The sequence below is a fragment of the Oryctolagus cuniculus genome, chromosome 1 (genome assembly GCF_051225735.1).
Source record: "Oryctolagus cuniculus isolate XC-2025 breed Fujian yellow rabbit chromosome 1, ASM5122573v1, whole genome shotgun sequence".
Taxonomy (NCBI): domain Eukaryota; kingdom Metazoa; phylum Chordata; class Mammalia; order Lagomorpha; family Leporidae; genus Oryctolagus; species Oryctolagus cuniculus.
This window is the reverse complement of record NC_142867.1, coordinates 199,394,605-199,418,773: the sequence shown is the minus strand read 5'-3', so window position 1 is coordinate 199,418,773 and position 24,169 is coordinate 199,394,605. Positions and strand designations below refer to the sequence as shown.

Genomic DNA, 24,169 nt, shown 5'->3' with positions numbered 1-24,169 from the left:
CCTTGGCCTGGCCCAGCCCTGGGAATTGTGGCCATCTGGGGAGTGAACCAGTGGATGGGAGATCTCTCTGTGTCTTCCTCTAATTCACCTTTATATAAAATAATATATATATTTTCAAATTGATCCCTGTAATCAGAGAAATGCAAATTCAAAGCAAATAGGCCAATACTTTTTTTTTTCTCTTCAGATAGGTAAGCATAGTTGTAATGCAAATAAATCTGGGTTGAGTAGAGATGCTGGGAAATAGGCCTTCTTTCTGGGTCACAGCTGCGAGTGTGACTTACATCCAGCCTTCTCCAGGTGATTGGTAGTATTTGTTAAAAACAAAACCCTTAAAATACATTAACCCCTTTACTCAGTAATCCCTCTGAAATAATAACAATTAATATTGAGATTATTCAGTAATATTTTTCTCTCTCTCTCTCTCTTTTTTTTTTTTTTTTTTTTTTTTTTTTTTTTTTTTTGACAGGCAGAGTGGACAGTGAAAGAGAGACAGAAAGGTCTTCCTTTTCCATTGGTTCACTCCCCAATGGCCATTGCGGCCGGCGCACTGCGCTGATCCGAAGCCAGGAGCCAGGTGCTTCTCCTGGTCTCCCATGTGGGTGCAGGGCCCAAGGACCTGGGCTATCCTCCACTGCACTCCCGGGTATTCAGTAATATTTTAAACAAAGGATTATACTACTTTGTATTGCTTCATTAATTGGAATTAAACAGTGTTTGTTGTTGAATGTGACCAAGTATTAACAGATGCGAGCTGTCATTTTTCCCAAAGTTTGATCTTGAGGAAAGTTTCTTTCCTACTGTATAAGATAGACTTGAAGAATTAATATAGCAATCTTTTATTCTTTTGGGCTTTTTGAGTTTAAGGGAAGAGTTTGTTTAGTTCTAGTTCTGTAGAATCATACACATTCTTGAAATAGCTTTCCTCTTCAAAGAAAACAAATGTCCTGTCAAAACTGTTGAAGATTGTGAAAATCGGTACACCTGAGAGACGGGAAAGCACTGAATGCCCAGTGTTAATTTTTAATAGTTAACATTTTATCCAATATTTTTCTTTCCTAATAGCTCCATCAAGGAACCGTCCCTGTTTCCTATACAGTAACAACAGTGGCACCACACGGAATTCCCCTCTGCACAGGCCAGCACATCCCTGCTTGCAGTACGCAACAGGTCCCAGGATGCTCTGTGGTTTTCAGTGGACAGCACCTCCCTGTCTGTAGTGTGCCTCCTCCAGTAAGTCTGTGCCTTTGTTACCGTTAGATCCTCCTTACTAAGCACACCAGCCTGGATTTGGTTTTGTTATCTGATTTAGAAAACCTTTAGGATGGCTAAGTGAACTATATGAGCAAATAGATTCATTGTAGCTTTATTTCCAAGTATAAAGGGCAGTTTTATTGCAAACACATCATTATAGTACATTAGCTTTAAAACTTGATATATTTTTACATTAATTATCATATTTGAATACCCTGAGGGTCAAACTACGCTTCCTCATTTATCAACACTCTTTATAATTAAAGCTCGTTAAGGGTTGGCCTCGATCTGAGAGTATAATTAATGGTCAACAGCAGTAGTGTCGGCACTGACTGGGTCTCCTCCGTAGGCACTCACTGTGGTAGACCTGTGATGAAAATAATGACATCTCTGAAAATTTAAATGACCTGCTTAATGTTGTAGAGATAGTCATCGTGGGAGGGCAGAGACTCACCTTTCTGCTTCGTACTTATGCCCTATCTGTCAATCTGCCACCCTTCCACCCTGCTTATCTCACAAATGAAGGCATGGAAATATAGAGGACTTAAATAAGATCAGTGGAAAGCGCTTGACAGGATCTGTCTAAATAGAATACCCTGGCCTGAATGTGCGGTTAAAACATACATACATAAACCAGTGCAAACTTACACATTCATGTGCCTAATCTTGGTTTCTCAGTAATAGAACCATTGTGCTGAATTTCCCAGTGAAATGCTGGAAACTGTAAAACAGTTGTGAGTTGTACTATAGATCGAAAAGGACAGTTTCTTAGAATAACAGTAGCATCCAATACTTTACTAGCAGATATAAAATATATTAGTATTTCATTGCTTATATAAGCTGCTGAAAACTTTTTTTGTGTAATTTTGGGGGTGCTTTGGCAGTGACTTCAATCTCACTATCATTTTAAAAAATAAATTACATATTCCAATGTTTTTAACCAAAAAAATAATGATTTCTCTTACAGATGCTTCAGGCATGTTCAGTTCAGCACTTACCAGTACCATATGCTGCGTTCCCACCCCTTATTTCTAGTGATCCATTTCTTATACATCCTCCTCACCTTTCTCCCCATCATCCTCCTCATTTGCCACCACCAGGCCAGTTTGTCCCCTTCCAGACACAGCAGTCACGATCGGTAGGTATCTCTATTCTTACCTAACTCCCAAAATGTTTAAACCAGGCAGATATTTAGTAACTGTGAGTTATTGCATTTAAACACTATAAGGTGGGCATTCTTATGGTTCTTAAAGAGGTAAAGGAATCCACAGACATATAAACTAGTGTACATACCTATACCTTGGATTAATTTGGTTTCTTAACTTTTTCTAGCTATTGTAAAGTCACTTGACTAATTGAAAACCTTCATCTGCAGTCCTTCAAGCAGTAAATTTGAAGATTCTTACTGTACTTTTTTTTTTTTTAAGATGTATTTATTTGAAAGAGTTACGCAGAAAGAGAAAGAGAGGTCTTCCATCCTCTGGTTCACTCCCCAATTGGCCACAACGGCTGGAGCTGTGCTGATCTGAAGCCAGGAGCCAGGTGCTTCCTCCTGGTCTCCCACATGGGTGCAGGGGCCCCAGGACATGGGCCATCTTCCACTGCTTTCCCAGGCCAGAGCAGAGAGCTGGATTGGAAGTGGAGCAGCCGGGACTCGAACTGGCGCCCATATGAGATGCTGGCACTACAGGCGGCGACCTTACCTGCTATGCCACAGCCCCTCCCCCGCCTTTTTTAAAGCTTTATTTATTTATTTGAAAGTCAGAGTTACATAGAGAGAGGAGAGAGACAGAGAGAGAGAGGTCTTCCATCTGCTGGTTCACTCCTCAACTGGCCAGAACTGCGCTTACCTGAAGCCAGGAGCCTCCTCCGGATCTCCCACATGGGTACAGGGGCCCAAGGACTTGGGCCATCTTCTGCTGCTTTCACAGGCCGTAGCAGAGACCTGGATTGGAAGTGGAACACCTGGGACTTGAACCAGCACATACATTGGATGCCGGCACTGCGGGTGGCGGCTTTACCCCCTATGCCACAGTGCCAGCCCCTTCATGTAGTTCTAACCTGGAAAATGAAAACATGATAAAGTTGCTTGTAGTCAATAGATTATTTATATGCATTTGGCAAGCAATTTAACTTCTGAGCCTCTATTCTTTGTGAAGTCCTATTTTTCTGCTATGTTCTGATGAAAGCAGAGGAGGTAGGCTGTTAAGGTAGTTAATTCTGTTCTGAGGCTGGAATACAACTGAGATGCATATTATTTTGAGGGTTGGGGAGTAAGATTCATGTCGAGCTGTTCTCCGTAGCTTCTCATATCTGTAATTTGGAGTTATTTAAAAGGTTCGGTTTCATAGTCAGTCAGGACTTAGGTTTAATGGTGTCACAGTGTCAGCAGTAGTGATTTCTTTCAAGCATGAGTAAAGTTTCAAATTACAATGTTAGTATTTGTATTAGAATAATGTGTTGCTATTCTGTAACTGAGGAAGTCAGGCCAACATTTGAAAATGCATGTGCTCAAAATAATTGAAGACATCTGGTGGCTGGCATTTGAGTGCTGGTTCAAATCCCTACTGCTCCTCTTCTGATCCAGCTCTCTGATAATGAGCCTGGGAAAGCAGCGGAAGATGGCCCATGGACTTGGGCCTTGGCCAAAACCTGGATGGAGTTCTCGGCTCCTGGCTTCAGCCTCTCCCACCCATGGCTGTTGTGGTCATTTGGATAGTAAACCAGTGGATGGAAGATCTCTCCTCTCTGCCTTTCAAATTAAAACAAAACAAAACAAAACAAAACAAAACCACCATATCAACACAAAAGTAATTACCCAAATGTTTATGGCAACATCATTGCTAATAATCCAAGTGGAAACCGTTTAGATGTCCATTAGCTGGTAAGTGGATGAGCACAGAGTGGTCTGTTCATACAATTAAATATTAGTTAATCAAATCTGTATGATGGATGGACTTTGAAAACATTATACCAAGCAAAAGAAATGACACAAAGCCACATATTATATTTCTCCATTGATAAGAAATGTGCAAGTTAGGCAAAAATCTATACGAATGGAAAGTAAATATCTCTGAGGGGAGAAACAGGGAGGTAGTTTTTTGTTTTTGTTTTTTTAAGGTTTATTTATTTATAAAGAAAGAGAGTCAGGGATCTTCCATCTGCTGGTTCACTTTCTAAATGGCCACAACAGCCGGGGCAGGGCCAGACCAATGCCAGGAGGCCAGAACTCTGTCCTGTCTCCTGTGTGGGTGGCAAGGGCCCAAGCACTTGAGCCATCTTCCACTGCTTTCCCAGGTGCATTAGCAGGGAGATGGATCAGAAGTGGAGCAGCCAGGATTCAAACTGGCACTCAGTGCTCACAGGATGCTGGCCTTTTAGGCAGCAGCTTGATCCTCTGTACCTAAGTGCCAGCCCTGGATAGTTTATCCTAACTGGTATGGGGTTTTTTTTGTTGAGGTGATGAAAATGTTTTGGGATCAATGGTAATGGTTGTATGAACTCTATAATATATACAGGATCCCTTGAGTTGTTCTCTTTTTATACTATGTGAATTATATGTATCAGTAAACTGTTGTTTTTCAAAAATCACATGCTGTGTGGTTTTCTCAGCACTGTGTGCTTTAAGAACATTGTTTTAGTGTTCTTACTTTTGAAATAGGCTGTGAACCATGTCACGTGACAATACTTAAGGGCTTTATCCACCAGTCATTTGGTTGCTTTGTGACAGTGCCAAGATTGTGTCTGATGTCAAAGCCCATAATCTTTCTACTACAGCGTAATGCCTTCTGCACCTTTTCTCATTTAGCCCTGTTTCAGATTTATAAATGTAACCCATGTTCTAGTCTATCTATGAAAGGTTAAATGTCAACATTTCTTTCTGTGGGGTCGGGATGCATGACTAAAAGAAATGGTTTTAACTTCTTTATGACCAACTTACTAGATAACTTTTAGTCTTTCTTTCTTAAGAGAAATTTCAAATAATAAATTATCTGATAATAGATAATGGAACTGTTTAGTAACAGGTTGCAGAGACTTTTTAAATTGAAGTTAAAGATAGGAAGATTTTGTTGTAGTCTGCATGAATTTTAGATTAATGTGAACTTCAAGGGTTGCTTGGCCTTAAAGACATTTTAGATTTTTTTCTGCTTTTGATTATTGTAAAGCACAACCTATAAAAACACTGAGAATAAGTGTTTATTTTCTTCTTCAGCCTCTGCAGAGGATAGAAAACGAAGTGGAACTCTTAGGAGAACATCTTCCAGTTGGAGGTTTTACATACCCTGCATCAGCTCATCCCCCAACCTTACCTCCATCAGCTCCTTTGCAATTCTTGACACATGACCCTTTGCATCAAGAGGTGTCCTTTGGAGTAGTAAGTTTCCGTACATCATTATAGATTTATTACTTGCTCTGACAATAACTTATTCTGAGTTATTTCAGCAAACATTTTTACAATTTTAAATTTTTATAATTTAAAATGTATTATTGAGAGCATTCAGTTGGAAAATTATTTAAACTGATTGTTGCATCTACTCATTAAATTTAAGAAATAAGTAATAAATAATTAATAGCACTTGAACAATTAGTAGTGAATGTAGAAATATTTTAAATTCTTTTAATATTTCCTCCCTGAAGCCTTACCCTCCATTTATGCCTCGGAGGCTCACTGGACGCAGCAGATATCATCGATCCCAGCAGCCAATACCACCACCCCCTTACCACCCCAGCTTGCTGCCATACGTATTGTAAGTCCTTTCTTTGTTATTGTAATGGTATCTGCATTTTGAAACTCTTGATTCTCTTTGTTATACAAAATCTATTTGGACTGTCACTTGGGATGTTTGTTTTACTTAATGTTAAAGGGTTGAAGTTGGGGTGAAGAGCCAGTTAAGGGTGAAAGAGAAAGAACAGAGATGGAAAAAGTTTAAGATTTTGTCCCTTTTATAGCTGACATCATTTACTGCCGTTTGCCATCACTTGATTATCCAGCACTTTTGATGCTTTTTGGGAGGGGGTGGGGGACAAAGGAGAAGACAAGTTCTTTATTTGTCTTAGAACTACTCTGTTAGGATTAAGTGTTTCTCTCTTACACACACATCATAGTCCAGGAGGTGATTCAAGGATGGTTTGTAAGCTTCCAACTATGAGGCATGGTTCTATAGCATCATTATTAAAATTTTATAGCTTCCTCTACATGACCTCAGCCTCTAGCCATCATGTCCATATTTCCAGCTGTCAAAGACAGATATGGATCCCACTGCCTGCCTGCTCTGCTCAAGTGTATTTCCAGAAGCTGCATGTATTACTCCTGCCTGCTTGTCTCACTGTCTGGAAACTGGTCACGTGTCTATAATTACCTTCTAGGAAACATAGGGATTATGGTCTTATACTAGCAGGCCATCTGCTTAACATCACACTGCTTTGACAGTTTTAGTGTTCTTTTCTCTATTATTTTAAAATCGAATAGTCTCTGATTTTAGAGTCTCTCAACCTCTTTTTTTTTTTTTTTTTTTAAAGATTTACTTATTCATTTGAAATAAATTTTCCATCTGCTAGTTCACTCCTGTCACTCATATAGGAGATCTGGATTGAGTTTCTGGCTCCCAAATTCAGCCCTGGCCTGGTCCTTGCCTGGGCTGTTGCAGGAATTAGGGAGGGACTGGCACTGTGGCAGAGTAGTTTAAGGCTCCACCTGTGACACCAACATCCTATATGGGTGCTGGTTTGAAACCAGCTGCTCCACTTCCAATCCAGAAATTCGGGGAATAAACCAGTGGATAGAAGCTCTTCTTCTCTCTCACTCTGTGTCCCTTAAATTAAAAAACTTTGTATGTATGTGTTTTTAATTATTGAGGTTTTGGTAGGAAGTGCATAAAATCCAGAAATGAGTTATTAACAATACTGAAACTTCTAGTCTACGTGGTTTATTCATCCTTAATTTCTTTCTAACTATTCTTGCAGTTTTACTCTAGAGGTCTTACATATGTTTTATTAATATGTAATATTAATGTATCTCAAGGGTTTTTGGTTCATTTTTTTAAAATCTATTTACTTTTGGCGCCAGCGCTGTGGCACAGTAGGTTAATCCTCCGCCTGCGATGCCAGGCGCAGGTTCTAGTCCCAGCTGTTCCTCTTCCAATCCAGCTCTCTGCTGTGGCCTGGGATAGCAGTGGAAGATGGCCCAAGTGCTTGGACCCCTGCACCCACATGGGAGACGGGGAAGAAGCACCTCGCTCCTGGTTTCAGATCGGCACAGCTCTGGCTGTTGTGGCCATTTGGGGAGTGAACCAATGGAAGGAAGACCTTTCTCTCTGTCTCTCTCTCTCACTGTCTGTAACTCTACCTGTCAAATAAATAAATAAAATCTTTAAAAAAAGTAAAATAAAAAAATTTACTTTTTGAAAGGTGGGAATGGGGGGAGAGAGAGATCTTCAATCTACTGGTTCACTCCCCAGATGGCTACAACAGCCAAGGCTGGGCCAGGCTGAAGCTAAGACCTCCTTCCAGGTCTCCCACGCAGGTGGCAGGGGCCCAAGTACTGCTTTATCAGGTGCATTGGCAGGGAGTTGGATTTAAAATTGGTGCTCATATGGGATGCCGGTGTCACATCTTTGTTGCACTGGCCTTTGTCCCTTTTGTTCTAATCACTGAGTTAATTTACTAGCATATTAATGCTGATGTGGCTTTTTTTGTGTGTGTGTTTTTGTTTTGTTTTGTTTTTTTTGGCTTCAGATCAATGCTTCCAGTGCCACCTGCCGTGGGTCCAACTTTCAGCTTTGAATTGGATGTGGAAGATGGAGAGGTAGAAAATTACGAGGTTAGTAAATAAACTGTACATTAATATGAGGAGTATTGCATACATAGAAGTATTGTTCTACTCAACTCTTTGATCTAATTTAATATTCAGTGAATTATTCATTTCGAGGTGTAAATATGTCACAAAACTGTTCAGCGACTTTAAGGATGTATGAATGGGTACCACAGAGCTATGACTTTCATGTTCCATTAGAATTTTTTAAAATTAATTTATTTGAAAGAGTTACAGAAAAAGAAGGTAAGACAGAGAGATCTTCTGTCTATTGGTTCATTCCTCAAATGGCCAGGGCTGGGCCAGAAGCCAGGAACCAGGAGTTTCATCCAGGTCTTCAGAATGGGTGCAGGGGCCCAGGCACATTAGCAGGGAGCGGGATGAGAAGTGGAGCAGCCGGGACTTGATCTGGTGCCCATATGAATGTGGCATCACAGGTGGCAGCTTAACCTGCTATGCTACAGCACTGGCCCCAGCTCCATTAGAATTATATACAGTTCCATTGGTGAAATGCAAATGATAATTGTGACTTTTGATAAATTGTTCTGGAAAATTTTGTGGAAGTAGAAATGTTTGGGCTGGATCTTAACACGGGGAATTTTGTCATGCATGATTGAGACAGGGCGGGGTGCCAGCGCTGCGGAATGTGTCGGTATGTCAGTACTTCATTCCTTTTCAGTGATGAATTATAGTTCAGTAAAAGGATACACACTTCTTAAAATTCATTCAACAGCTAGTGGACATTTGGATGGATTCCACTTTTGCCCATTAGGAATAACGCTGCTATAAATATTCACGTATAAGTTCTTAAATGGGGGGCCAGCTCTGTGGCACAGCAAGTTAAGTTGCCGCCTGCAAATGCCAGCATCCCATATGGGTGCTGGTTCTAGTCCCAGTTGCTCCACTTCCAATAAACAGCTCCCTGCTAATAGTCTCAGAAAGTAGTGGAAGATGGCCCAAGTGATTGGGCCTCTGCACCCAGGTGAGACAGGGAAGAAGCTCCTGGCTCCTAGCTTCAGATTGGCCCAGCTCTGGGTGTTGTGGCCATTTTGGGGAGTGAACCAGCAGGTGTCTCTTCCTTTCTCTGTAACTCTGCCTCTCAAATAAATCTTAAAAAAAGAAAAAAAAAAAAAAAGATTGAGGCAAGGGCATGAGCATTTGGCATGGTTATTTAAAACGCTGGTTAGGATGCATGCATCCCATGTCAGAGTGCCTGGGTTTAAGTCTTGGCTCCACCCCCAGTTACAGCTCCATGTGAGACAACTAGATGGAGTTCCCGGCTCCCGGGCATATTGGGAATGAATCAGTAGATGGGAGCTCTGTCGCTGTCTTTTTCTTTGAAGACAAAAAATTGAGGCAGGGAAGCACAGGACATTCTTATAGAAAAGCATATACAGTCTGTGGTTCAAGTCAAAGGGAGAAAATGGGAAATTCGATTGAAAAGCTCACTGGATATCCTTTCAGGCCTTACTAGAAAATGGACATAATCTTGAATATTGCTGGGTGGAACTATCCACTAAATGTGTTTAATGCTTAATGGCAACAGATCTCTACTTTTGAGAATCAAACTCTGCTAGTAAAGGAATAAATGGGAATAGCTGAAATGATGTCTTAATAGGTCAGACAATAACTTATAAAACTATGCAGGGTCTGAATTTGGGGAACTTCAGCTGGGGAGCTGTCCCCAAGGCAGAGTTGTGATATCAAATTAAAAAGTACTCAGACATGTCACTGCTGTCACTGTATTAATTACTGAAATTTGGGAAGTTACTTCTGTTCTTTTCATTGTCCATTGCTATTTTTGTGATTTGTTCTCTTAACCCTATGGCAGCCTGAAAAATGAATAAAAGTAGTTCATAAAAGACAGCCTAATTGTAGGATAAAGCAAATGAGACTCCAGAGTCAGTAAAATACGGAGAAAGGAGGTACCAGTGTGAAAGCAGTGAGCATAATAACCAGTGTGTTAACTCACCAATACGTTTTAATACGTTAAAGCCTCTGGGTGCCTCCAAAAAGAAACACATCAATCTCATGTGTCCTGCCTTTCCTAGATGAATTACATAGGATAGCATTACTCAGTATTTCAGCTAATAAATGAAGAAAGTGATAAAATTAGAATATTATCATTTTGGGGCAGGCATTGTGGCCTAGCAGATTAAGCTGCTGCTTGGGATGCACAAATCCCGTATTAGAGCCAGTCCAAGTCTTGACGCCTCTGCTTCTGACCCAGCATCCTGCTAATGCTTCTGGGAGACAGTGAATAACGACTCAATGGTTTGGGCTCCTACCACCCTGGGTGGTGCTCTAGACTCTTGATTTCAGCCTGGCCCAACCCTGGCTACTGAGGAACTGTGAGAAGTAAACCAGCAGATGGAAGATCTCTCTATTACTCTGCCTTTCAAGTAGTTGAAAATAGACTTTTTTTTTTTTTTTTTAAAGAAAGCACTTTTATCCTTAATGAATTTATGATGGAATGTTCAAAATATGTCTTTTAGAGCAGTGGTTTTCAGCCTAAGGTCAGTTTTGGTCCCAGGAGATACATGGCAATGTCTGGAGACATTTCTGGTTGTTAAGATGGGGGTGCTGTTGCATCTCTCCGGAAGGAGGCCGGAAGTTCTGCTCTCTGTTCTGCAGTGCCCAGGACAGTCCCCACAGCACAGAACTGTCCAGCTCAGAAGGTCCAAAGTGCTGAGATGGATACAAATTGTGTTTCAAAGATGCACACAAACTATTTTACCTAACAGTAGGTATTTCAAAATAACTTGGAACTTAGGTGAAATGAAGTAATAGCCATGGATTGTGGAGACAGGATAACAATAAGCATATGTGAGTTTGTTACTTTTTCTGTTTTTGCACATGCATTGAAATTTTCCATTCGAGGAGAGATGAAAATCTGCCCTTTTTCTCTGCAGGCCCTGTTAAATCTGGCAGAGCGTCTGGGAGAGGCAAAGCCTCGAGGACTGACAAAAGCTGACATTGAACAACTTCCTTCTTACAGGTTCAATCCTAACAACCACCAGTCAGAACAGACCTTGTAAGTATATTTTCCTGACATCACTGCTCAATTTCTAGATCTGCCTTTTTGAACAAGAGCTTGAATAGTCCAGGATAACTTGAATAAGTTCTATCTAGCTCATACTCTAGGTTTGTGCGGTCCAACTAATCTACATGGAATCATTAAAAATTTTGAATAAAATTAAAACTTAAATGTTTTTAAAGATTTATTTATTTATTTGAGAGGCAGAGTTACAGGTAGAGAGAGAGAGAGGTCTTCCATCTGCTGGTTCACTCCCCAAATGAATACAATGGCCACAGCTGGGCTGATCTGAAGAGAGGAGCTTTTTTTTTTTTGGCGCAGCATGACAAATTTATTGTGCCATGGTTTGCAAGTAAATTAATAGCTTCCACTCTTACTAATGTACATAGTTATGAAGCTATTTGGTGGTTTAAAGCAACAGCAAAAATTTGCACTTTGTTCAAATAGTCCTTCCAGTAGGTGCTGAGAACTCTTTACTCAGATTAGCAGTCCCTGTGATCTGGTGTGGCCAGGATCTGGCCCCATCTCTGTGTGGAGGTAGCAGTCAAAGGGAGGTGGTAAGCTTCTAGCTCCTGGATGGCAACCAAGTTTTTGCCACCACTTTATTCACCCTTTTTAAAAATTATGGTGGCATTAACTATGTGTCAAACACCATTTTGAGTGCATTCACAGTCTACTTCATCATTATAACAATGCTATGAGGCGAGAATATTATTCCTACTTTATTGGTAAAGAAAGTGAGTCATAAGGACTCCACACACCCGGTGGTCAATGAAGCTGGAATTCAGACCCAAGCATCCTGGCCCCTAGGTCCATGTTCTTTAATTAGCCTAGGATTCCAGCTTCTAAGCCAGGAGCTGCTTCTGGGTCTCCCACGTGGGTGCAGGGACCCAAGGACTTGGGCCATCTTCCACTGCTTTCCCAGGTCATTAGCAGGGAGCTGGATTGGAAGAGGAGCAGCTGAGACTCAAACCAGCACCCATACAGGACACACGCACCACAGGCTTACGATTAACCTGTGCCACAGCACCAGCCCCAAATCTAATTTTCTTAGTCACATTAACTTGGGATTACTGTTTTGAGATGTATATAAGCAGAGTGTTTGAATTCAAGATTTCTTGACATTTTTATTATTGTTTCTAATTCAAGCTTCAGACTCATAACATTGAAAGGTTTTACAGTTTGAGGATTTTTATCTGAAAATTCTGATCACAGTATCTTTTTTAATAGAAACTTTTATTAATATACAATTACTTACCCTGAAATTTACTCTTAAGATTTGGGCTGGGCATTGTGGTATGGCAGGTTAAGCTGCTACTAGCAACACTCACATACCATGGGTCCTGTGCTTCCAGGTGAGCTTCCTGCTAATGCACCCTGGGAGTGCCTGGGCCCCTGCCTTCCATGTGTAGACCTCGATGGTTAGCCTGGCCCAGCCATGGCTTTTGGAGGCATTCAGGGTGTGAACCAATGGATGGAAAATCTCTCTCTCTCTCTATTTCCATCACTCTGCCTTTCAAGTAGATGAAAGTAATATTTAGGTTCATAATTGAATGGCTTTTGGTATATTTATGGAGATGTGTAACTGTCATCACAATCAAATTTAGACCCTTTTCATCACCCCAAAAGAAACACTTTACACATTAGCAGCCACTCCCTGTATCTTCCCCAATCTTTTCCTCTCTACCCCAACATTCCCCCCTCCCATTTACTTTGTGTGTCTGTAGGATGCTATGGAGATAGAATCATTTAATATGTGTTTTTCTGTCTGGCTTCTTTGACATAGCCTAATTTTTTCAAGTTTCGTCTGTGTTGTAGCTTGTATTAGTAAGTCAGCTGTTTTATGGCTACATAATAAATAGTCCATTGTATGGATACAACATATTGTTTATCCTTTTATCTACTGGACATTTGGTTTGCTTCTACTTTTTAGCTATTACTATGCATATGTTGACTGAACACTTGTGTACAAGTTTTCCTGTGGATATGTTTCACTGCTTTTGGTATATGGCAGGCAGGGTATGCTTAGGAGTGAATTGCCAGGTCATGTGGTAACTACACATTTAACTTTTTGAGAACTGCCAGTTTTTCCACAGTGGGTATACCATCTTATATTCCCACCAGCAATGTACAAAGTTAAATTTCTCTAGATGGTCTCTTTTATACCCATCCTGATGGGTGTACAGTGCTATCTCATTGAGGATTTGATTTTCATTTTCCCAAAGGCTAATGGTGCTGAGCATCATTTCATGTGCTTAATGGCCATTTGTGTGTGTATATGTATGGTATGTATGTGTGTGCATATGTATTTACACATATATTTTTTTTTTAATGTTTAATTTCATCCACTTGAAAAGCAGAGCAACAAAAAGGGAAGACAGATAATTTCTGTCTGCTGATTCACTCTCCCAAGTGCCTACAACAGCCAGGTCTGGGCCAGGCAAAAGCCAGGAGCCTGTAACTCCATCCTAGTTTCCCACATGGGTGGCAGAGATCCATGTACTTGAGCCATCATCTGCTACCACCCAGGATGCATTAGCAGGAAGCTGAATCAGAAGCGGAGTAGCTGGGACTTGACCTGGTACTCTAATATGGGATGCAAGAGTCCTCTAAGTGGCAGCTTAATCCACTGTGCCACATTGCCTGCCCCAGTAGATCTCTGGAGAAATGTCTGTTTAGATCCTTTGTCCATTTTTTTTTTTTTAAAGACTGTTTATTTAATTGAAAGAGTTAGAGGGAGACAGATCTTTCAGCTACTGGTTCACTCCCCAGATAGCTGCAATGGTCAAGGCTGGGCCTGGGCCGGAGCCAAGAACTAGGAGCTTCTTCCAGGCCTCCCACGTGGGTGGCAGGGGCCCAAGAACTTGGGCTATCCTCTACTGCTTTTCCCAGGCAAATTAGCAGGGAGCTGAATCAGAATCCAGAATTCGAACTGGTGCCCATATGAAACGCACTGCAGGTGACAGCTTTACTCACTATGCCACAATACTAGCCCCTTTGACCATTTTTGATTGGATTGTCTTTCTAACATTGAGTTGTGGAAGTTCTTTATATTTTACAAATACAAATCCCTTCTAAGATCAATGATTTTCAGAAGTGTCTCCCATTTAGTTTCCTTTGAAGCACAAATTTTTAAAAATTTTGATTATACTTTATCTCCTTTTTGTTGTTTCGATGTCATCTGTAAGAAACCCAGCTGCTCCACTTGGATCCAATTCCCTGCTAACAGCCTGGGAAAGCAGTGGAATGTGGCCCAGAATGCTTGGGCCCCTGCACCCACGTGGGAGACCTGGAAGAAGCTCCTGGCTCTTGGCTTTGGATCAGCCCCACTCTGGCCATTTGGGGAGTGAACTAGCAGATAGAAGACTTCATCTGACTGTAGCTCTGCCTCTCAAGTAAATCTTTTTTTAAAAAAATGGCTTTAGGCCGGCGCCACGGCTCAATAAGCTAATCCTCCACCTAGCGGTGCCAGCACACCGGGTTCTAGTCCCGGTCGGGGCGCCGGATTCTGTCCCGGTTGCCCCTCTTCCAGGCCAGCTCTCTGCTGTGGCCCGGGAAGGCAGTGGAGGATGGCCCAAGTGCTTGGGCCCTGCACCCCATGGGAGACCAGGATAAGTACCTGGTTCCTGCCTTTGGATCAGCGAGGTGCGCCGGCCGCAGCGCGCCAGCCGTGGCGGCCATTGGAGGGTGAACCAACGGCAAGAAAAAGGAAGACCTTTCTCTCTGTCTCTCTCACTGTCCACTCTGCCTGTCAAAAAAAAAAAGGCTTTTAATCCATTTTTTAAATTTTTATATATATAATGTGACATCTTCATTATTTTACTTGTGACTCTCCTGTGGTTTCATGCTAGTAGCAGTAGTATATTATCTTCATTATGAATACTGGCTTGGTATTAGAAATTTCTTCATAATCTGTCAATAAATTAAAGTACTCAAAAGTCTTAAGATCATGATTTTCATCTAAAATTTATGTGACATTTTGATAACTGAGAATGCTGAGTGGTTTTGTGGGCTTCGGTAGTCAAAATAGAAAACAACCCAGTTTTATATTTATAATAAGTTAAATGATTTGTTTTTTTTTTCTAGGTGTGTAGTGTGCATGTGTGATTTTGAGTCAAGGCAGCTACTTAGAGTCTTACCCTGTAACCACGAGTTCCATGCCAAGTGTGTTGACAAATGGCTTAAGGTAAAGTGATAGCATATGCAAAGGAAAGGACATTATTGAATTTTCTATTTTAGTGACAACAGGTTCATTATAAGTCCATGGGTTAGTGAAGTGTGGGCACCAGAGACAAAATTGAAACACAGCTTTAAGAGAATGACTTCTGCACATGAAAAAGACGAGTAAAAATGAACCATTGGGATCAACATGGGAGTGATTATGCATACTTGAGAGAGAATGGGTTCCATGTCCTTGAAAGTATGTCCTGACCTCCTTACAGTAATGGACACATTACCTCAGCGAGTAGGACACCTCATAGCACCCCTTTGAAGTCTGTAGGGAATAAACAGTCTAGTGCTTTCACTTACTTCTGACCATTTTCTCCTTTATATATATAAAGTACAGAGGACTCAAATTCCTAACACTGGTATTGACAGAGTGAAATTACTGCAGGATTTTTTTTAAAAAAAGTTTACTTTTCATACTTTCATAGTCTTAAATTATAAAAATGTGATATGGAAAGAATTCATTCCATGTTATTTTTCTAAATTGATGGTCTGATTTGGATATAACTTCATAGTTTGGTAAAATAGATGAGTTAAATAAGTTCTTTGAGTAAGCATAGTTCAAGGGTACCTACTGAATCACAAAGAATGTTAACTTTTTAGAAAAAAACAAGCATTATACGTAGAAATCTGACATGAGAATTAAAAAAAAAATTCAACGTTTCATGTAGCCGATAGCTGGCATAAGAGAGAGTAGCAAGATAAGTTCAGAGATGGGGCCTAGCGTGTATGAAGGTATGGGGAGTTAAGGAAGGACAAAATTGAGATTGTATCACGTCCTAAATTCACATGGAATATGACAGGGTAAAACAGAATGAGCAGTGGCAACTGGAAGAAACCAGGGCTGATTTGAGAGCTGTTGTAATCTAGAAGTGAGTGTATTTGGTGAATAACGGATTGTAGGAAGCACAAGAGTAGGTGATGCTTTTGTTCTGGCTTTAGCGACTCAGCAAATGCTGATGCCCTCTGAAGTGGAGAAAGAGTAGGTTTCAGAGCCAGCAGAGGGGTGAGTACAGAGGGATACTATCTGGGAAGTAAAAGTTAACTCCATTATGTTTAACATATTTTTCCTGGAACTCACAGTTCAGATGCATTTCTCTTTGTTTTCCAGGCAAACCGTACTTGCCCAATTTGCCGAGCTGATGCTTCAGAAGTGCATCGGGATTCAGAATAACCAACCTAAGAGCACAAATTGAGTTTGGGTGTTCCTCATCACATGTATATACGGACTATCCATTGAACTTACTCTGTGTGGCTTCCAGCCCTCCCTTTACCAAAAGGGTCAATGGACCTTTCTTTGCACTGTGTGACTTAATCAACTATAAAAGCTTACAATTAGTCTTCACAATTATGGGATTGTTATACTAACTGTGTGATTGGAACTCCAAAGACTTTTTCTTTAGCTTAATTTTGTGTGTGCACTAACATTCCCTGGTTTTTGTGTGATCGTTCGAGTGTTGCTGCAAGATTACAGTGGACATGATCTTTTAGCATGTGCTTTTATAAAAAGTGGTAGCTCCAGATGATATAGCAATCTACCTTATATAGAGCCTTCAGAAACTGTGAGTGGAAATGAATGCAGTATGACTGCTGGTGATAAATGTATCTGTGTGCGTGAGAGAGTGTGTGCAACTACCTGTGTGAGGGCATGGTAGCTAACGTGTGTATGAGATCCTATATACCAGCATGTACCAAGAATGTGTGTGTAGTTTTAATTATGCTGCAATGTATAATCTGGTGTGTTATTTAAACAGCACTAGTACTGTACACTGGTTTCTCCCTTGTGTTTGCTGTTGCACACTGATTGCTAAGGGTGCATCCATTCTAAGCATTGAGTCCTCCGTTCCCTTCCTTCTCAGTGAATGGAATGAGGGAAGCCTTCTTCCTTTGCTTCAGGCAGCTGTCACCTTCTCTTTGGTGGTCCTAGGTGGGTCACTTGAGGAAAAAAAAGTGTAACAGATTCTCACTCCATGAACCTAATTTTTTCATTCTGTTGTGAAAAAGAAATTTTTAAGCCTGCAACTTGCTGTTTCCAAAAAGAAGGTGCAATATCATACATCATCAGTTAGCAATATTAGCATTTCAATCAGTGATTTGAATGTTGATGCTTTCTTGTTATTCTTTTACATTTCCAGTAAGCTTCTTACAGAAAGTACCTGCAGTTTTTTCTTTTTAATGTTTAGATTTGTAGTCTATTCTGAAGATATTTGAGTAATATATTTCTAAGAATCCCACTGGTCTCATGAAGTCTCTCCTTGACTTCCACCAGAACACAGTCTTACTGAGCGTGACTTCTGGTGCGTTCAACTCATAGGCAGCCCAGTTTTAACTCTTCGTATTCATTCTCCTGTCAAGCTGCTGTTCTGAGCATCGTGCAGTTGCTCTTCTCATCAAAACCTCGTTTCACAGCGGGTCAAGCGCTGTGACAGCACCTGTTCCTTGCACCTGAGGCTTTGAAGTTTTACTTCTTTTCCTTTTTTGTTTGAATGAGAAAAGTTTAATGCAACAGGTGTTCAGAATACTTGCAGTATAAATGAAGATTTGATTTTTGTTTTAAAAAATAATGCCGTCAAAACAGGAATTGACCTTCATTTAGCCATTCGAAGTATGACTAATACATAGCTGTATGGGATTTTTTTTAAAATAGGTTCATTGAGCATAATTCAGGTTGTTTAAGTCATTTTTCCAATAACATTTCAATTCCTTTCTTACTGTAATGCATCCAACACTGTCTGCCCCTCCCGCAGTTGAGCTCATTGCTGTGTCGCAGGAGCACACGCTGCAGTTCCAGCGGAACTGCCGGGCTTCCGCTCACAGTGTTAGCTACTTGGTCCTGCCATGCTGCGTGCCCCTCCCTTGAAGTCTTTTTAAGCTCATCACAGCCTAGAGTTGAGCAGAGTCAATTCACACAGAAGCACAAGTTCGCCCTTTTCCAGACACCGTTGCCTCTATCTAGTCATACAAATAGGATTTTTAATGCTGTTTGCCCCTAGATTTGTCACGGCACCTAAACAGCGGCAATACACACCTGTTACTTTTGAGTCATTAGGATAATCTCCCACCTGTTCCTGATGAATAGAAAACTGGTAAAGACCAAAATTATTGATATAATAATCAACTACATACCAATCACGTATAGTTTAACCTTTATTTTTTTTAATTAAAAAATCATGTTTAAAAAGGCAAAAGCCCAACTTATATGTAGACTTTTATATAGTTGCAAAAAATTTATATCTGTACAGATCTAACATAACACTACTACACTCAGTATTCATTTTATTGAAGCATGCAAATAAAGCACTTTTTCTAATTTATATAGAGATACCTGATTAACAAGGCACATTGTACTAATGACTAGGAAAGTAGCTGTTCCTCCCCCCCTCGGACTATGATTCCTGTCACGTCCTTTTTGCAGTAAATGTTCAAGAGGCAGTTGGCAGTTTAGGAGGCAGCAGGGTCTGTGTTGGTAGAAATCCTGAGTTGAATCTCTCGGGATGTCTTTCCTTTGCATGGGGCTCTTGGGGGTGCAGACTTTTCTGGCAGGCAGTTAGTGCATTGTTGAACCAGCTCAGACCAGCCAGTGAGCAACTTTGTAGCTAACAAAAGAGAAACAACAGTTGCCCAGTTGTTGCCATCTTGGGTGATGCCCCAGATAGCAGACAGGGTTGCCTTGGTCCTCTTTCCTCCTAAAACAAATACTGAGGTCGCCATCTTAACTCAGCTGTGGGTTTTTTTGGTTGGGATGACTTTTTTTTTTTTTTTTAAATACACACACGCACACGCGCACACACCTCCAGGTATCCAGATCTCTTTATTTTCTGCCCAGATTGTTGGGGGAGGGTGGGGGAACCAAATCTGGAAGATGTGAAAGCGTGTTTTAGATTTTATACACCCTGAAATGTGATTTGTTAAGATTCTTAAATTGGGGCCTCTTGTCATAATTTTGAATGAGATCTACCAACTCACTCATGAGAGTATTTTTCACAAATGTCTTCAGGCCTTCATCAGAAAGCTGTTTTCCCCTGCTGGTACATTTGGTTACCTCAATTTGCTGTTTGTTTCAGATTATGAAAGCTCACAGGGGTGTGTGTTAGAATCATTTGCTGAGTCATTTCCTCAAATCATATTCCACTGTATCAGTTAACATATAGTTTTAAATGTATGTATTATAAATATCTGTAACCAAATCATTTGAAGGCTTGATAAATTTTTAACAAAGTTTGTACATTTTTTATGAAAGTTACTAGTAATGCTTTACTAAGTAGTGCAATGAATTTTTATTTTTAATCCCTGTGCCCAATTTTGGAGTTGAGAGGGTTGTTGGTAATAAATGTATGATGTACACTTAAAACACTTGTGTTTCCTCTGTTAGAGAAGTGCTAAGTGGGCAGCGGTGGGATGGGGTTCCAGCAGGAAGATGGAGCTGGGTTGAGCTACCAGCTGCCAGATTTAATTTTTAGGTTGTATTTCAGGTTTTGTTTCATCATTTGTGTAAACCTAGAAACACAAAAGCAACTAGCATTTATGACATGGCATATATTCATATTTGTTAAAAAGCCACGGAACAGCATAGCAGGAAGAGTGTAGCCACACATGTAGGAAATGTTTTCTATGTACGTCAGCCAGAAGGTGCAGGAACAAGGTTATTGTAATTGAGCACATTCGTTCACAGGAGCGACAGTTTACATCCCGCCTATTGGCAACGTGATGGAAGGGAGCCTTGCCCGTCACCCATGGATGTCCGTACCGTGGCTTTCCTTTCACTGAACAAGTCTCCATGTGCTGTTCCCGAGGTGACATGTTCTGATCAGTACTCAGCTGACAGAAGTGTTCAGAAAAGTAAGCAAGTCCTCATTTCCCCCAGCACACCTGGGAGACTCCCTGGGAGAGGGCTCCATCTAAGGAGGCTTTTGTGACACCATCATGATTCCTTAATAAGCCAGAGCCCTTATTTGTACCACAGTATAAAGTTCTTAATGCAGTCGGAACATAGACAAGTCTGGTGTGCTTCAGACTACTGAACTAGATAGTGCTATCCAACAACTAGCCACATAAATTTTAAGTTTCTGATGGTCATGTTAAGAAGTACAAAGGAAACAGCTGAAGTTCTAAAAAGCATTTCTGGGGCCAGTGCTGTGGCATAGCGGGTTCGGCCGCAGCTTACAATGCGGGCATCCTATGAGTGCTGGTTTGAGTCCCGGCTGCTCCACTTCTGATCCAGCTCTCGTGTGGCCTGGGAAAGCAGAATTGGCCCAAGTCATTGGGCCTCTGCACCCACGTGGGAGACCCAGAAGAGGCTCCTGGCTTCAGATCGGTGCAGCTCCAGCCATTGCAGCCAACTGGGGAGTGAACCAGTGGATGGAAGACCTTTTTCTCTCTCCCTCTCTCCCCCTCTCCTCTCCTCTCTCTCTGTAACTCTCAAATAAATATTTTTTTTTGTAAGTATTTCTTACTAGGCACAAGGAGAGAGAAATCTATTGCTGGTTTCCTCTCCAAATCCTACAACAGCCAACGCTGGGCCAGGCCAAAGCCAAGAGCTGGGGATTCAATCCAGGTCTCCCATGTGGGTGACAGGGTCCCAAATATTTGAGCCACCACTGCTGCCTCCCAGGGTCTGCATTAGCAGGCAGCTGAATCAGTAGAGCTGGGAATTGAACCCAGACACTCCAGTATGGGATGCAGATATCCTCATGTGGCGTCTCCTAGACACTGTGTCAAACACCCACTCTGAAACCATTTTTAGTGTATTTTAACATACCCAAAATATTTCAGTATATAATGAGTATAAATTTTTTTTTTTTTTGAGAGGCAGAGAGAAAGGTCTTCATTCCGTTGGTTCACCCCCTAGTGGCCGCTGCGACCAGCATGCTGTGCCAATCTGAAGCCAGGAGCCAGGTGCTTCCCCCTGGTCTCCCATGCGGGTGCAGGGCCCAAGCACTTGGGCCATCCTCCACTGCACTCCTGGGCCACAGCAGAGAGCTGGACTGGAAAAGGAGTAACCGGGACAGAACCCGGGGTGCCAGCGCCGCAGGCAGAGGATTAGCCAAGTGAGCCGCGGCACCAGCCCCAGTATTTTCTATTTTCTCACACAAAGTCTCCAAAATCCAGGGACATCTCAGTTGACTAGCCACACCACAAATGCTCAGCACCCACAGGTGGGTGGGAGCCATCACACTGGACGGCACAGGTCCAGACCAGAATTATGCCCAGTTATTTATTTTTTAATTAAAGATTTATTTATTTGAAAAGGTTACAGAGAGGCAGAGAAGAAAGAGGTCTTCTATCTGCTGGTTCACTCCCCAAATGGCTGCAAATGGCATATTAGCAGGGAGCTGAATCGGAACTGGAGCAGTCGGGACTCGAACCAGCACCCACATGGAATGCCAGCACTGCAGGTGATGGCTTTACTCGCTATGCCACAATGTAATTTTTTTCCTTGTATGCCTTAAACTGCAATGTATTAAGCCTTTTAACGTGTATAGTTGAATGTTAACTTTTACTGTTAGACACACAACGAATATTTTTAAAGGAGGCATAATTGTGGGCTTCATCTGTATGGCTGCCCTCGATCGTATTCAAGAACAGAGTTCCTTGTCAGTAAAGTCCCAAATTATACATTGTCTACACCTTTGGGGTTTGTAGCTATTTAAGAAGTAGTTAGGCAGTCATAACATTTGGCATTCTGAGAAAATGAGGGTAGGAAGCATTCAACCCCTTTGATGGAGTAGATTCCTAGTGAGAGCTTAAGAGTGCACATTATCTGTGGCATAGAAGGTTAAGCCACTGCCTGCGACACCTGCATTCCACATGGGCGCTGGTTCGAGTCCCAGCTGCTCCACTTTGATTCAGCTCCTTGCTAATGCACCTGGGAAAGCAGCAGGGGGTGACCTAGATCCTTGGGCACCTGGCACCAGTGTGGGAGACTGGAAGAAGCTCCTGGCTTTAGATCTGCTCAGCTGTGGCTGTTGCGGTCATCTGGGGAGTGAACCAGCAGATAGGAGACTTCTCCCCTCTCCCCTCTCACCTCTCCCCTTTCTCCCCTCCCTCAAACCTTGGTTCTTGGCCTACACATGGAACGAGGAATGGTAACTGGTTAAGAACTGCACACTGGCAGTCTGCTAGTGCCCAGCACCAAACATGTTGACAAGCTGCCATGCGGGCCTTCTTTTCTGCAATCCAGTTTGACCTCTTTATGGACTGCGTGCATAGTAGGGAAAGTTGTACTCTTTGTGCAACTCCACAATTTTTTGCCAGGCAGAGTTAGACAGTGAGAGACAGAGTTATAGACAGAGAGAGAGAGAAAGGTCTTCCTTCTGTTGGTTCACTCCCCTAATGGCCACCACAGCTGGCGCTGTGCCGATCCGAAGCCAGGAGCCAGGTGCTTCCTCCCAGTCTCCCATGGGGTGCAGGGCCCAAGCACTTGGGCCATCCTCCACTGCACTCCCGGGCCACCGCAGAGAGCTGGACTGGAAGAGGAGCAATGGGACTAGAACCTGGGGTGCCAGCACCGCAGGCGGAGGATTAGCCAAGTGAGCCGCGGCACCGGCCACACAATTTTGTTTTGTAAATGTAAAACTTGTGGGGGAAAAAAAGCCTAACAATTTGACCTGGAAGTTAAAGGGGCTCTCTCACTCCTTTTTCCTGAAGCCAAAGAGAAACCTCGGTCATGTTCTCACAGGGCTCTGAGCAGCGCAGCCTCTTAGTGCATGAAGCTGAGCATGGCACACACCACCAGGGGTGTGTGTGTGTGTGTGTGTGTGTGTATGCGAGCGCAAACAAGCAGTGTCCTTTAGAGGGGGCGGCCGCACAGGAACAAGAAGGCAGCCGTGTCTGCGCAGACAATGGCGGCTCATGAACCTCAAGACCACCCCAGTCAGTGAGGAACCCAGACACCAAGGCTCCGTGTGTGACCCCACTGACACGAAATGTCCCCATGAGACAATCCACAAAGACAGTGGGGTGAGGTTGCCCAGGGTCCCAGGTACAGGAAGGCCAAGGCTGACGGCTGAGGAATGCGGGGCTCCCCTGGGGGCGCAGGAGAATCTGCTGAAATCAGCTGTGATGGATGCCGGACCCTCTGACTACAGAGAAAGGCCTCTGAATTGCGCACTGTCAAAGAGGAAACTATACGGCAGGTAAAACGTATCTTCACAATGTTGCCCAAAAAGCACAGTGCATGGACCCACCAGAATATCGAAGTAAAAAATGAACAAGACCGGGTGAAGACACTCTCCTTTGCTGCCGAGGGAATATGAATCGGTGCCACCTGCCTAGGAGCATGCGCCTTACCTGCTATGGCTGAGCACCCTGTGCCTGCTCCTTTCTGGCCCAGGTTGGCACCCCTCAGGAACACACAACGCACCGAGGGCTTCACGGGAGTGTTCTCAGTAACCACAATAGCTCCAAACTGGCAACAAGGCAAATGGGCCTCACCTAAGGGATCAGTACCTCGTGACTTTCAAATAAATAAATCTTTAAAAATAAACAGTAGGCCCCACCCACCCATGACCCACTTAATAGAAACACAGCTATATAGTGCACAAGCACAAATATATTTTTAAAAATGATTATTTGAAAGTTACAGAGAGGGAGAGACAGAGAGATCGATCTTCCATCTGCTGGTTCAACTCCCCAAATGGCCACAATGGCTGGGGCTGGGCCAAGCTGAAGCCAGGACCTTCAACTGGGTCTCCTAAGTGGGTGGCAGGAGCCCACATACTTGGCTCCTCTTCCACTTTCCCAGGCACGTTAGCAAGGAGCTGGATCAGAAGTGGAACAGACATTACAGGCGGCATTAACCCATGCAACACAATGCCAATCCCAAGCAAATGAATTTTTAA

At 42.3% G+C, this 24,169-nt stretch overlaps 1 protein-coding gene and 1 non-coding gene across 25 annotated transcripts in view; one reads left to right on the top strand and one right to left on the bottom strand.

Moving 5' to 3' along the window:
- The window catches only part of RNF38 (ring finger protein 38), a 139,926-nt gene extending 120,246 nt beyond the window's left edge, over window positions 1-19,680 (top strand). For all 21 annotated transcript variants that reach the window (XM_070054354.2, XM_051856452.3, XM_089300847.1 and 18 more), the window contains 8 exons: window positions 1,066-1,233; window positions 2,222-2,392; window positions 5,468-5,629; window positions 5,893-6,002; window positions 7,990-8,074; window positions 10,978-11,099; window positions 15,189-15,288; window positions 16,441-19,680. In XM_070054354.2, coding sequence (XP_069910455.1) covers window positions 1,066-1,233; window positions 2,222-2,392; window positions 5,468-5,629; window positions 5,893-6,002; window positions 7,990-8,074; window positions 10,978-11,099; window positions 15,189-15,288; window positions 16,441-16,503 — 981 coding nt within the window. In that variant the 3' untranslated portion in view covers window positions 16,504-19,680. The remainder of the gene's footprint in view (window positions 1-1,065; window positions 1,234-2,221; window positions 2,393-5,467; window positions 5,630-5,892; window positions 6,003-7,989; window positions 8,075-10,977; window positions 11,100-15,188; window positions 15,289-16,440) is intronic.
- The window catches only part of LOC103348031 (uncharacterized), a 104,896-nt gene that overhangs the window by 13,879 nt on the left and 66,848 nt on the right, over window positions 1-24,169 (bottom strand). For 2 of the 4 annotated variants that reach the window (XR_016211103.1, XR_016211104.1), the window contains exon 3: window positions 3,105-3,199. This is a non-coding gene — a transcript (uncharacterized LOC103348031). Of the gene's footprint in view, window positions 1-3,104; window positions 3,316-23,625; window positions 23,763-24,169 lie in introns of those variants that run through there. The other 2 variants (XR_016211102.1, XR_016211108.1) reach the window with 2 other exon arrangements.